Raw genomic sequence first — 14,068 nt, forward strand, 5'->3', positions numbered from 1 at the left:
AAGACTTGTGCCCTAAGACCCAACCTCCCCACTCATGACCAAAACTGGCACCTGAGAAAGTTTGCTCCTCCCCTTCTCCACCTCCCCCCAGTCACAAGATCCTCCTCCTCCCTCCTGCAAAAAAAAAAAAAAAAAAAAAAAAAAAAAAAAAAAAATCACCAAAAAAACATGGACTCTAGCTCAGCAGTCCCAGGAGGCAAATGCAGTCATAGCCAAGGACAAATCCCCCACTGGCCAAACCCCACTCCGTGTCCCCAGACCATATGCTTCCGGGGGTTCTGGGCAGCCTGACACACACACACACACACACACACACACACACACACACGGGCCAAGGCAGAGGCTGAAACCCCTGACTCAATTCATCGGTTCCCACACAAGGTAAGAGTTTGCCAATGGCAGCCACAGATCGCAGTGAAGACAGCCTCTGAAGGACAGGGTACTCTCCTCAAGGTAAAGCCCCAGAAGTGATTGACCCCATCACCAAAGGCAAAGACAGTCCCCGAAAACCAGGGGAAAGCCCCCGAAACCAGAGCCTCTCAAAGCCAGAGCAAGTCCAAGACCCTCCTCGTCCAAGGCAGACCCTCACAGATGTGATTTGCCCCATCATCTAACCCTAATACAGATTCCCAAAAAAATAAGGGGGGAAAAACCAAAAGGCTGAGAGTCTCCCAACCCCAGGAATAATCTCCGATTCCCCATTACCCAAAGGAGAGCACCTTAGAGAGGTTAAGACCTCTCTAACCCCAGGACAAGTCCACCCTACCCCGGTGTCCTTAAAAGTCCCCCCTTTTCTGCCTCAGTCCCTGGGGACCCGTCCTCTCAATGCCGCCCGCAGCAGCACCGCGGACAGCTCCCGGCGCCCAGCGCCTCCGCGGGGTTAGGGTCCTGGCGTCCTGCCCCCGCGCCCCCGCGTCCCTGCCTCCCGCGGCCGAAGGGCGAGCGCGCGCCCAAGCCCCCTCCCCCGCCCGCCCGCCTCGACGGGGGCGCGCACAGGCCCCTTCCCCTCCTCCCCCGCGGCGCCCCCGAGACCTGGAGCGGCGTCGGCGTTGGCTGGGTCCCTGCGGCGGGCGGGCGGCGGGCGGGCTCTCGCCCCTTCACTGCAACGGCGGCGGCGGCGGCGGCGGCGGCGACCGAGGCTCCGGCGGCGCGCGCCCCCGCCTCCGCCCGCGCCGCGCGGGAGCGCGCCCGCCCGCCCGCGCGCGCCCCCTGCCTGCCTCCGTGCCAGCCGCCTCGCAGGGGCCCAGCTGGGGGTGGAGGCACAATCACCCCCCTTCCTGAAGCCTGGGGGTGGGGGTTCTGTGCCCTCTGAGATGGTTGCTACTTGGCCCAGAACAATCTCAGGAGGAGAGGGGGAAGGAACTCCTGAACCAAATGAAATGTCGGGAGCGGGGTCTGGGCCCTGGGCTACCTATGTGAGGTGGGGAGTATGGTGGGGTGGGGTGGGCTCCTGAACCATTTCTAATGGGAAGGGGCTCGGACTCCGGGACACCTGTCACAGGAGTAGAAGATGGGGGGAGGGGAGAGGGACATCTATAAAACTTCAGTCCAGAATCACATCCACCGGGAAGGACAGGGACCGGGAGTTCCTGATTCCATTTCCAGTGGGCTTCTTGAGTCCCAGACCCATCTCTAGTAAGCTTCAGTTATGTGGGAGTGGGGTTTTCAAATGTGAGAGAACAGTTTAACCATCTTTAATGGGGGACTGGGGCCTAGCGCCTGAACCATCCTTGGTTGGGGGAAACTTAGGTGCTGGATCAGCCTGTGGGGGGAGAGCAATGATTCTGGGTCAGGTAGATGAATGAGGCCGGAACCATCTCTACATGGGGGTTACAAAAGTGTTTCCTGGGCCATCTCTAATGCGATCAGAATCCCAAACGTTTCTATGGGATGCAGGGGAAGGAGGGGGGAGGAGTGTGACTCCTGAACCTTCTCTAATGAGTGGAGATGGGATCTGATTTGGGGCGATCCTTTTGGGTGTATAGATCATCTCTAAAGGGGCAGAGCTTGATTCTTAGACACTTTTAAAGGGGCAAAGGCTCGTTTCTGGGCCATCTGTGACTGAAGTTGCGCTCCCCACCCCCTCCAGTCTTGCGCTCCTCTCTCCGGCAGGCAGCAGCGCGCTTCTTGCAAATCACCAGAGGAAAGGTGAGACCGGCGCACAGTCCCCCAGGACCGGAAGGCACAGACGCGCGCACCACCGTTGCCAGGGGCTCCCAGGATCCCTCCCTCCTTCCCCAAAGCCAGCGTTGGCGGCGGCTGGGGGGGGGAGGGGGGAGCTATGGAGCATGCGCACAGAAGCCGGGCTTCTGGTGGCTAGGAGTGAACCTTGCCTGACGACCCACTTAGACGGGGTGTCCCCACCCCCACTGCCCCTCTGCCCTGGAGCACTTTCCTCCCTGGCAGAGAAATCACTGTGCCCAGCACAGCTGGCATTCCTACCTCGTGGCAGTCTCGGAGGAAGTGCTGCAGCTCAAGTTGGTCACGTAGCTTCTGCATCCACTGCTGGGCCCGAAGTTGGTTTTCTTGGCTCCTAAGGATGGGGAGATAGGGACTGGGGAAACCTGAGTGGGAGCACGGGCAGTAGGGCTGTGAGGGAAGGCATGGGGCTGGGCAGGGAGGAGGAGGAGAAGGAGGAGATGATAGCAAGATGGAATCAGGGAAGAGGCAAAGCCAGGGCAAAGTGGGGCAGAGCCAGGGACAGGGGTGGAGAGGTGCAGAGAGACAGACATCTAGGAAGAAACAGATACAGACAGAAATAACAGAAAACTTGGTGAGAGACACCTAGAGAGATTAAGAGGGAGAGATAGTCAGAGAGAGACTGTAAAGGCCTAGAGAGAGAAAAACAGAGACACACACAGACACAAGACCAGAGACAAATAAATAAGCAAAGACCTCAAGGGGGGAGTGCTTGACAGAGACCTAGAGACAAAAAGAAAGAGACCGAGGTAGAGAAATTAGGAAAAGGAAAGGTATGAAGTAGTATTATTGCCAGAGAGACAGAAAGAGAGGCAGTAGTAGAGGGGGGAGAGAGAGAGAGAAAGAGAGGGAGAGAGAAGGAAAGAGACACAGAGATGCACAGATAGATTGAGGCTGGAGGCCAAGAAGCAGAGCAGGCGAGAAAAACTTACAGAGAGCCAGGGCACAGTTGGAAGAAAGCATAGGAAAAGCCAAAGACAAACAAGCAAAGGACTGACATTTTCATGCCCAGACTCAGCTCTGAAAATGAACTGAATCAGTCCCTTCAGGCCATCACCAGTCAACATGTCAGCCCTCAGCCCTCGGGATGAGGAAACCTCCAGGAGGGTGAAAATGGCATGGTTCAAATCCCATCTGGGCCACTTCCTGGCTGCGACCTTGGGCAAAACGCAGAAAGGGTCAGCACCTGGCACCCAGGCTGGTCAGGTTCCCGGCTGGGCAAGGCCCACGGACAGTTTGTGACTTGCCCAGAATCTCACAGATTGAGGGGACTAGGACCTGGCACTCTGCATGGTTGTGCCTCACTTTTGTGTGGACAGTAATACTCCCCTCCAGGAATGGATTTTTATTACTTCTACCTGGTGGGAAAACCATCCCTAGACCAGTAAATAACTGGGACCTGGTGTGGCGGGTTGGCAAGAATTGGGTCTGTCTCAATTCTGCTGTGCTCCCAGCCTCACCGGGCACAAGCCTTGGGCAGATGCATCCTCTGGGCTCACACAGCCCTCCGCAGCTCTCCCATCCTGGCCTGATCACTCGGGGCCGTCCTTGCCAGACAGTGGGTGGCTCTGTGAGGGTAGGAACCGTGTCCTGTACTGGTCACTGCTCTGCCCCACAGGACTCAGAACCCAGAACAGACTCTACCTGTTTAATTGGCTGAAGAATAAATGAATAAACAACAGAATGAAAGGAGCAACTAATGACTGAAAAGTGATGAAGAGTGAAGCAGAGGATGGCCGTCCTTCAGGCTCCTCCTCAGTTCTGCAGAGCCCGGCATACAGCAGACACTCAGAACTAAGAGACAGCCCATGCCCTAGCTGGTTTGGCTCAGTGGGTAGAGCGTCAGCCTGCAGACTGAAGGGTTCTGGTTCAATTCTGGGTTTCGATCTCAATCCCCAGTAGGTAGCTTGGAGAAACATCTCATCATTGATGTTTCTGTCTCTCTCTCCCTATCCCTTTTTCTCTGAAATCAATAACAATATGTATTTTAAAGAGAGAGAGAGATAGCCCTGGCAGGTGTTTCTCAGTGGTTAGAGCACCAGCCCACACACCAAAAGGTCTCATGTTCAAATCCCCAGTCAACGGCAAGTACCTGGGTTGTGGGGTCTCTCCCTGCCCCCTGGAAAGGGCATGTTTGGGAGGCAACCAGTCAATGTGTATCTGACATCAATCTCTCTCTCTCTCTCTCTCTCTCTCGCTCTCTCTCTCTCTCCTTCCCTCCCTCCCTCCCTCCTCGTCCCTCTCTGCTTCCCTTCTTTCCTCATTCCCACTCTCTCTGAAAAGAATGAAAAAAACATCCTTTAAAAGTTTTCTTTAGCAAGCTCCAGCCTTGGAAAAGGAGGCTGGGGCCTTGGGGGTGTGGATGGTGGTAAACAGGTGTGCTTTCCAACAAGAAATGGGAAGACATGCCCAGCCGGTGTGGCTCAGTGGTTTACCTTCGGTCAATCCATGAACTAGGAGGTCATGGTTTGATTTTAGGTCAGGACACAAGCCCAGGTTTCAGGCTTGATCCCCAGTTGGGGGCGTGCAGGAGGCAGTCGATCAATGTTTCTCTCCCATCACTGACGTTTCTATCTTTCTCTCCTTCTTCCTTCCTCTCTGAAATCAATAAAAATATATTTTTTAAAAGAGGTGAGAAGTCACAAGGAGGGCTACTGAGACCTCTTCCAGCCTGGATCAGGACTGGGGTCATCAGGAGGGGCAGAAACAGTGAGAGTGACCAGGAAGTGGGTCTGGAGGAAACCCTATAAGGACTCTACTTGGAAGCGGAGATTTTGTTTTGCTTTGTTCAGGGTCTAGAACAGTGCCTGGCACAGAGTGGCTGCCCAGTAAGTGATCAGTACAAGGACAGACAAGAGACAGGGTGGTGACAGGCAGATGGCGACACACAAACACACACTCCACAGACCACTTCCTAGAGAACCAGCAGATGTTCCTTCTCCGTATTTGACAACCAGCACAGCGGGGGACACCACCCCACCTGAAGAGCTGGGCCAGGACCTGTGTGAGGCCAAGAGCTAGGAGTCAGGGGGAGTCCCGGTTCCCAGGCGGGGCCAGAATAGCAGGGCAGATTCGGGGCATCCGGGAAGATACGGCAACATTGGGAAACTTTTCACCATGTATCCTCTAGTATCTTTGGGCTGACAACCACCAGTTGGATACCTTTTCACAAAATGTCAGTTTAAATAAAATCTAAAAGCAATATAGAATGAAACAGAAACCAGAGAAGGGCAGAGAAGCAGACACTGTGGTAGACAGGAGCAGGACCTTGGCCTCCTCACCCGCCCCTTGCCCGCGGACAGGAGGACCTACTTCTCCAGCAGCTGGGCCACGGCCTCCTGGGCCTGCTCCCCGTAGGCGTTGCCCTGCCTCAGCAGACCCTCCGCAGCCCGCACCGCCACGAGCGTCTTCTGCTGGCTCAGCTCCATGGTGGTGAGAAAATCCCGGTGTTGTTTCAACGCCTCCTCCACCGACTCCACCGTGCCCGGGAGCTCCACACCCGACAGTGCCAGCTCCTGGGGAGGGCGGTGCACAGGTCAGATACCCCCCCCCCCATTCCCCACCCTCCACCCCGTCCAGGACCTGGGAGAGGAGGCCGGCCTGGGTTCCCACACCACTCTCTTCCCTCTTGCTTCTGGCATCACACACATCAGGTGTGGTTCCCCCCCCCCACCCAGGCCTTTGCTCATGCTGGTCCTCTGTCTGGCAGTCTGTCCCTCCAGATATCCCCGTGGCTGGCTCCTTCACTTTCTTCAGATCTCTGCCAGAAATATCACCCTTCCCCACCCCAGCCAGATCCCTTCCCCCTGCTTTATTATTTCTAGCATATACCTGACATAATAGCATCTGTGCATTTACTCATTTATTGTCTCCACACACACCCCCTCCCACTAGAATGCCAGCCATGTGCGGGTAGGATTTTGTGGTTTGTTTCCTTATGTGTTCTCAGCCCCACAGTAGTGCCTCCTACAGAGAAGGCACTTAGTAAATACTTGGTTAATTCCATGGTCGGCAAACTGCGGCTCTTGAGTCACATGCGGCTCTTTGGCCCCTTGAGTGTGGCTCTCCCACAAAATACCATGGCCTGGGTGAGTCTATTTTGAAGAAGTAGCGTTAGAAGAAGTTTAAATTTAAAAAAATTTGTCTCTCAAAAGAAATTTCAATCATTGTACTGTTGATATTTGGTTCTGTTGACTAATGAGTTTGCCGACCACTGGGTTAATTGATAAAGACGGAACTGGATCCTGTGTCCTCAAGGACTTTATTTTCTTCTCTGGGTTGATTTTCTAACTGGTAAAAAGTGTGTGGGGGTGGTCAGAAAGGGTCTCTCAAGGCCAACTCAGCTATAATATTTAGTAACCCCTTGATTCTAGGGGTTCCTGTCTGTCCCCCTAGATAATCCTCCCACTAAGCCAGCTTTCTCTAGGTGACCAGCACTGGTGGTCACCCTTTCTCAAATGATCCCCGGAAGTTGGTACCTACTCTTGGACAATCTGAAAACTGGTGTTCTGTCTTGCCCAAATCCCAAAATTGGTTCCCAAGCCAGAATGATCTCAAAATTGGACGGCTGTTCCCAGAGAACCAGCACACTTGATTCCTCAGGCTGCAAACACAGTTACCGCCTGCGGAGAGTCTGCCAGCTGCCAGCCCCAGTAAGAAGATCGTCTGCTAATTTAAGCACCCACAACCTCATAATCCACAATCATTCACTGCTCCGAATAATCTCTCTGCCCGAATCACCCACTTCCATAACTTTTACCCTCTGTCCTCCGTTAGGATAAAGATTACCCACCCCCAAGATTTTTTTTGAACCCCACTAACCATCACCAGTCATCCTCATACTCTATTTCCTTCCAGGGAATTCACAAACACAGGAAGCCACTCGAATGAACAGCCAAGTGCATTACTCACTCAGGATGGTCCACAAACTTAGTCACCTCAGCTAAGACATCAACCCTCCCATACTAATCCTCAAATTCTGTTACACGCACGCCCACACATGTTCACAAATGCACCTGCCTATACCAGATCCTTTCCCCACTTTCACGCCCCTCCAACAGGCCACGCCCCGATCCCCCAAACACCCGCCTCCATTCACTGCCCCGTCGCGCCAGTTCCGCACAGTCTGGGACCCCGACCCCAACCCGCGTGAACCTCCACGCTGGCACCTGGTTGCGCAGCACGGCCAGCGCCTGGCGTAGGTCTCGCAGGAAGAGCTGGTAGACGTGGGCCTGGACTAGCGCCTCCCTGCGCGCCTCCCACAGGCCCAGCAGCTTGTGCCAGCCCAGCTCGAGGTGCGGCAGCCACTCGTCCAGCGCCAGGCCGGGCCCCAGCTCCGCGCCGTCGGCCGCCAGCAGCGCCTCGCTGGCCGCCACGATGCGCGCGTAGTCCTCCTCGCGCCGGTCCACTTCCTCCTTGAGCGCCGCGTGGCGCGCCAGCAGCGCGTCCGCCTCCTCCAGGCTGCCGGGGAGGGGGCCCGCGTCCCCGCCCGCCGCCTCCTGGGCGCGCACCAGCCAGTCCAGGAAAGCGTCCAGGTCGTGGAGGAAGCGCTGCAGGCGCCCGGCCGCCGCCACCGCCTCGCCGCAGGCCTGGGCCGCGCTGGCCAGCGCGCCCCACTCGGCGCCCAGCTCCTCGGCGCCCCTGTGCAGGCGCGCGGCCTGCGCGGGGAAGCGCGCGGCCAGCAGCGCCGCCTCCTCCAGGAGGGCCGCCTGGCGCGGCTCCAGCGCTTGCAGCGCGGCCTCCAGGCCGCTGAGGCGCCACTGCAGGGCGCCGCCGGCGCGGGGCGTGCTCTCCACAGCCCTCCGCTTCTCGCGCACCTGGGCGCGCACCTCGGCCACCTCCAGCACGTGGTTCTCCACCAGCAGCACTGCGCTCGCCTGCTCTTTGCGCTGTTCCACCAGCTCCACGATGCGGTTCCACCTGCCCAAGGGAAGGACGGTGGGTGGCTCGAGGGGGACAGGGCCGACGGACGCAGGGTAGAACCCAGCCACTGTGTGACCTTGGAAAGATTTTATATTATGGAGCCCTTGGGTGAAAATGGAGCCCTACCCGCACTTCTGCTTAGAGCAGCGGTTCTCGAAATGAAATCTGAGCGAGGTCAGACTGTCTTCCTCATAACCCGAAGACGCTATCTGCCTTTGCACTCGCATTGTCTCCAGGGAGCACAGAGAGTTTTCCAGAGGCTGCAGGACAAAGGCCCAGGCGGAAGCAGATCTGAGAACCTAGCTGCCTTCTTTTAAGCCACATTAAAGAGATTTGCAAAAATAGCAAACACTGCCATTCTTCTCGCTATGCTTTTTGTTTTGAAAAATAGCTTTTTTCATGAAAAAAAACACAACACATAATAGGTTATTATTTTTAGATGACAATATTTTAAAATTAGTCAATATTAATTTACTTACTGAGCCACAGCAGCAGCACATTAATTTCTAGTATAATAAGTATTGATAGCTATAACCCACTAAATTAAACTATTTGGGGTTAAGACATGTAAAGACATTTGGGGTTATAGCATGTAAAGAGGGTTACAGAGTGTAAGAGTGTAAAGAGGTTCTAAAACCAGAGTCCACACACCATTAGTCACCTCAGCTAGGACATCAGCCCTGTGAGAAGTGCTAGTTGATGAAACTAGATATGTTGGGTTCAACGAAAAGTAATTGATCAGGTACCATGAACCAGGCGTTGAGGACAGTGATGCAAAAGGAAAACCTGTTTTTATTCCAAAATAAATAAATGGAAAAATCATGTACTGCTCTGTGTGATTGCACCGTGATGGCACTGTTCTGGGCCTCAGTTCCCCTTCATGGACGGTGTGCGGTCCGGGTACAAGCACAGGATCCTAGCAGGGTGGCCTGGAGTCCAATCCGAGGTGTGCATAGCCTTGGCTAGTAACCCTCTCCATGCCTCAGTTTCCCCAGCAGTAAAACGGACACAATCATAGCATAGCACCTTCCTTACCGGATCAAATGAGTTCTGGTCTAGGGAATGCTGCAAACAGCCCCTGTTTGCTACTGTCACTGAGTGAGGATGCTCTCTGGAACACAGCTAGCTCTTCCCTGGCTCAGGGCGCTGACTGCCAGACCACTGTCCTCTAATTCCTGCACGAATCCTTACAGTTCTCTACATAGCTCCTTTGTTTATGAGTTTATTTGTTAACTCTCTGCTCTCTCTAGAATGGACGTGCCACAAAGGCAGAGATTTGGACTCTACCATCGGAAGGACCCAAGTTCAAGTTCTGCGCTGCTAGATTTGCCACGTGACCTTCAGCAAATCATTTCCCTCTATGATCTTCCTTTTCCTCATCTAGAAAATCAGGAAAATAATGTCCACTTCATTAAGTGTTAATGAGATTATGTGGCTAAAGCACTTGGCATATAATCTCTCTAAAGGCTGCAACATTCTTATCTTTTTAAGCCCTGCTGCTTTCACATTGTCCAGGCTACCAGGCTATAGAATCACTGGATATTGTTATCTTATGGCACAGCAGTTAAGAGCACAGGCTTTGGAATCAGACAAATCCAATTTCAAACCCAAGCTTGACTCTAATTCACCGTGTGACCATGGGCCAATGTCTTCACCTTTCTGAGCTCCAGTTTCCTCCTTTTTAACCCGGGATAATCTATACCCTAGGGTTGCTGAGAAGACTGAATAAATGCGATCAAGCCCTAGCAAGCTTGGCTCAGTAAACAGAGCATGGGCCTGCAGACTGAAGGGTCCCAGGTTTGAATCAGGTCAAAGGCACATACCTTGGTTTCAGGCTTGATCCCTAGCCCTGGTCAGAGCATATTCCGGAAGCAACCAATCGATGTGTCTCTCTCGACATCGATATTTCTCTCTCTGTGCCTCTCCCCCTTCCTTCCACTCTCTCTAAAAATCAATGGGAAAATATCCGTGGTTGAGGATTAAGTAAATAAATACAAGCAAGAGCCCAGCTCTGGATTCAGACAGAACTGGGTTTGACTCCAACTTACTAGACTGAGTAACCATGTTAAGGATTTCACCTCTCTGTGTCTGTGTCTGAGCCCTACCCACACTGGAAGAACAGCTGGTAGTGTTCTACGCAGAAAGGTATTAATTTGTTACTATTTTTAAAGAGCTCTGAATTTTGGAATCTTTACTATGGAAACTGGAATATTGAGAGCTAAAATGAAGTGTATAAAATGCTTAGAAAAATTTCCAGAAGATATTAAATATACAACAAATTGTTTCTGAACAAACAAATCAATAGCCACTGAAATGTACTATATCCTCATTTTATCACGTCATCACTAGCACTGGGAATTAACCTTTTTCTCTCTCTCTCTCAAATTTGGGCGATTTGCCAGGCCATTATCATCTCAGAGGTTTGAAATTGTCCTTTCTTGATTCCCACGGTGGAGTGGGTGAGGAAAGGGATGATGGGAAGACCTGTCTGAGGTACCTGGGAAGGCCCCTACCTGCTGTTGAGATGGTCCTGGCAGGAGCGCACCTCGTCCGAGCTGGGGTGGCCGCCTTCCACCAGCTCCTGCACCGTGTGGTTCACGTCCAGGACCCGGCCCATCAAACTGTTCATCTCCTGGTCCAGACTCTCAAACCTGCAGAAGAAGGGGGGGCATTTTCAGAGAGGCCTAGACTCTGGGGGCCTGCCCACTTTTTTATTTTATCCAACTGCCTTCTCCCAGATCTTCTAACTCTCCCACCTCACCTGAGTTCTCAGGCCCCTTTGCCAGCTCCTCTTCTTCCTACCTGCTACTTATATTAATATGCCAGATCTTCAGGGCTCAGTCCTGGGCCCTCTCACTTCCCCTCGCGCCCTGCCTGGGCCACCTCACCCTCTCTGCAGCCTCAAGCCTCACTCCCAAACTTATGATCCCCACATCTCAGACTCCTATCCCAACCTCTTTCTGTTGGAGCTGTCTCCAGCCTCAACACCTGCTGCACCCCTCCTGGGGGTCCTCACTCCCTGTGTGACTCAAACTTACTCCAGCTTCTCCCCTCACATTTGTTCTTCCTCTGGGTCCCTATCTCAGGCACAGCCGCACCACCCACCAGGCCAGAGCCCTGGGCCCTGCTTTGAACAACTCCCCCCTCCCAGCCTGTCCATCCTCATGGCCTATCCACTTGGCTTTCTGCCCTGGTCTAGTCCAGTCCCCTCCTACCTGGGTCCCCACCCTAGCTGCCTCCGTGGGCTCCCAGCCACCACTGTCACCCCCTCAAACCCACTCTCCACATAGCAGCCAGAAAGACCTTGTAAAGCTGGACAGGTCCTCCCTTGTTTAAAACAACAGCCTAAGCTGTGGCACAGGTAACAGCACAGCAAGGCCAGGGACCACACCTGTGCTCCCAGCAATGCCCTGCACCAGACCTAGCACAGAGCAGCGGTTCAGAAAGTACCTGCCGAGGGAATGAATGGGTAAACCAGGTGCTCAGAGAAAGAGATTCAGCCGGAACCGGTTTGGTTCTGCCGGAACCGGTTTGGCTCAGTGGATAGAGCGTCGGTCTGCGGACTGAAAGGTCCCAGGTTCGATTCCGGTCAAGGGCATATACATTGGTTGTGGGCACATCCCCAGTGGGGGGGGGGGGTGTGCAGGAGGCAGCTGGTCGATGTTTCTCTCTCATCGACATTTCTAGCTCTCTATCCCTCTCCCTTCCTCTCTGTGGAAAATCAATAAAATATACTTTTTTTTAAAAAGAGATTCATCCACTAATTTAACTCACTCCTGAGTCAGCCAACCGGCAAATCAGTAGCTACCCTGTTTCCCCGAAAATAAGGCAGTGTCTTATATTATTTTTTTCTCCCAAAGTTGTGCTAGGTCTTATTTTCAAGGGATGTCTTATTTTCGGGGAAACACGGTAATGGCACAGGGTGGTAAGTGCTATGAAGAAACGTAAAACAGGGCAAAGAAAGTGACAAGGGCCAGAGCTAACTTATTGGCGAGGGAGGTGACATGTGTACATGGCAGTGGGAGTCCCAGGAGAAGTGTGGGCTAACCTGGGGCCAGGTGAATATATGCCTGAAAGCAGTAACAGCAAAAGCTCCTTGGAATGCTCCCTGTCCCCAGGCATTTGCTAAGTGTTCTAGATGTATGTGCTCACTTATTGTTCACCACCAACTTGTGTGGTTGGGACTCTCACTCCCATTGTACTGGAACCCTGGTTCCAGCTGAGATAACACAAGAACTGTTGGGCCAGCGAAGGTGATAGACAGGTGAGGAGGAGGACCCTGGAGTCCCACAAGTGCGCGCTCACCGGTGCTGCACCACCTCCACGTCGTCCAGTGAATCGGGGACGCGCATGGCGAGCAGCCATTGCTCCTTCTCGCCGATCCACAGCTCGCACGCGTGCACCTCACCGAACATGCGGTAGACAGCGAGGGCGTCCCGCAGCCACTGGCGCCGCAGCGCCGCCATCTCCGTCACCTCCGCGAACAGCTGCTCGGTTTCCACCACGCGCACCTGCAGGGCCATCACCAGGGGCCCGGCGCCGCCAGCGCCCCCCAGAGTCGCCAGCTGACGCCGCAGGCTGGTCACGGGCCCGCGATGCGCCTCCACCTCTCCGGTGAGCGCCCGGTGCTGGCGGGCCAGGCGGCGGCTGGACGCTTCGTCGTGGCCGAAGTCGCCCGCGGCCGCTAAGCGGTAGGCGTCGCGCAGCCAGTCCAGGAGCCCGTCGAGGTCGGCGCCAAACTGGTGCAGCGCCCGCGCCTCCTGCAGCCGCCGCTCGCGCCGCGCCGCCGCCTCCTCCAGCCGCTGCCAGCGCCGCCGCGCGCTCGCCGCGCGCTCCGCCAAGCCCGCCAGGTGCACCGCCTCGGCGCCCGCGCCCTCGGCGCCGCCGGCCGCAGCCAGCTCCTCGCCGCGGCGCAGGGCCTGCTGCAGCAGCGCCCGCCGCCCGCCCAGCTCGCCCTGCAGGATCTTGTGCTGCGCCAGGAGGCGCGCCGTGCTGGACAGGTCGTGCGCGCCGCCCCCGGCGCCCGGCCCGCCGCCGCCGCCGCCTGTGGCCTCCAGGAGGCGCTCCTTGTCGCGGGCCCAGCTCTCGGCCTCCTCCAGCTCCTGAAACAGCGCCCACAGGCTCCTCGAGGCCTCGAGCTCCGCGCGCCGCCGCGCCGCCTGCTCCTGCAGCTCCGCCAGGCAGCCGTGCACGTGGTTCACGCGGTTGCAGATGACCTGCGGGTCGCAGGGCTGGTAACCTGAGCCCGGAGAAGGGGAGGATCCCGAGTTGGTCTGGAGCAAGGAGGCACCAAAGAGAGGGAGGTGCCGGCTACCTGACTATCAGCTTCACCAGGGGCCAGGTTATGAGTCCCCTCTTCCAGGCAGCCTTTCCTGACTCCCCGAGTCTGGAGCAGCCGCTTTCTCTGGCTCACCCAGGCTTCTCTGCTTCCCCCATCCCGGCCTTGGGCCCTCTGGGCTATCACTGCCTGATCTGCCTCCCCCACTGGGCTGGGAGCTCCTCAGGGCAGGGCCTGCGCTCACTCCATCATACCTGGTCCGCACCGTTGTCCAGCACAGGGTGGGCCCAGAGCAGCAGCCTAATGAAAACAGTGGCTTACTGACTGAATGATGGGTGGAAACTGAGCTTCAGAGGGTCCTAGAATCAGTACATTTCATGTAAACTGTGCTTCCTTCAGAACTGGATCAAATGAATCTGCTCTACTCTTAAGCCATTTTCTGGGTTCCCTCTCTCATTCTCTGATGTCTTACCTACTTACTCCCAGTGATAACCTGAATTCCCTTTTTCTTCAACAGATTCGTTTTCGCTCAGCCAGTGTGGCTCAGTGGTTGAGCGTTGCTGACCTATGAACCTGGAGGTCATGGTTGGATTCTTGGTTGGGGCACATACCAGGTTGTGGGCTTGATCCCCAGGGTGGGGCATGCAAGAGGCAGCCAACCAATGACTG

General features: G+C 55.1%; 1 protein-coding gene across 1 annotated transcript in view; it reads right to left on the minus strand.

The window, feature by feature from the left end:
• The window catches only part of SPTBN4 (spectrin beta, non-erythrocytic 4), a 78,515-nt gene that overhangs the window by 34,374 nt on the left and 30,073 nt on the right, over window positions 1-14,068 (minus strand). Inside the window, exons 14-18 of the mRNA XM_036407984.2 lie at window positions 12,427-13,360; window positions 10,635-10,772; window positions 7,368-8,118; window positions 5,512-5,714; window positions 2,443-2,533 (exon numbers count right to left, since the gene is read on the minus strand). Of these exons, the coding sequence (XP_036263877.1) occupies window positions 2,443-2,533; window positions 5,512-5,714; window positions 7,368-8,118; window positions 10,635-10,772; window positions 12,427-13,360 (2,117 nt within the window). The remainder of the gene's footprint in view (window positions 1-2,442; window positions 2,534-5,511; window positions 5,715-7,367; window positions 8,119-10,634; window positions 10,773-12,426; window positions 13,361-14,068) is intronic.

The sequence above is a fragment of the Pipistrellus kuhlii genome, unplaced genomic scaffold (assembly GCF_014108245.1).
Source record: "Pipistrellus kuhlii isolate mPipKuh1 unplaced genomic scaffold, mPipKuh1.p scaffold_m20_p_38, whole genome shotgun sequence".
Taxonomy (NCBI): Eukaryota; Metazoa; Chordata; class Mammalia; order Chiroptera; family Vespertilionidae; genus Pipistrellus; species Pipistrellus kuhlii.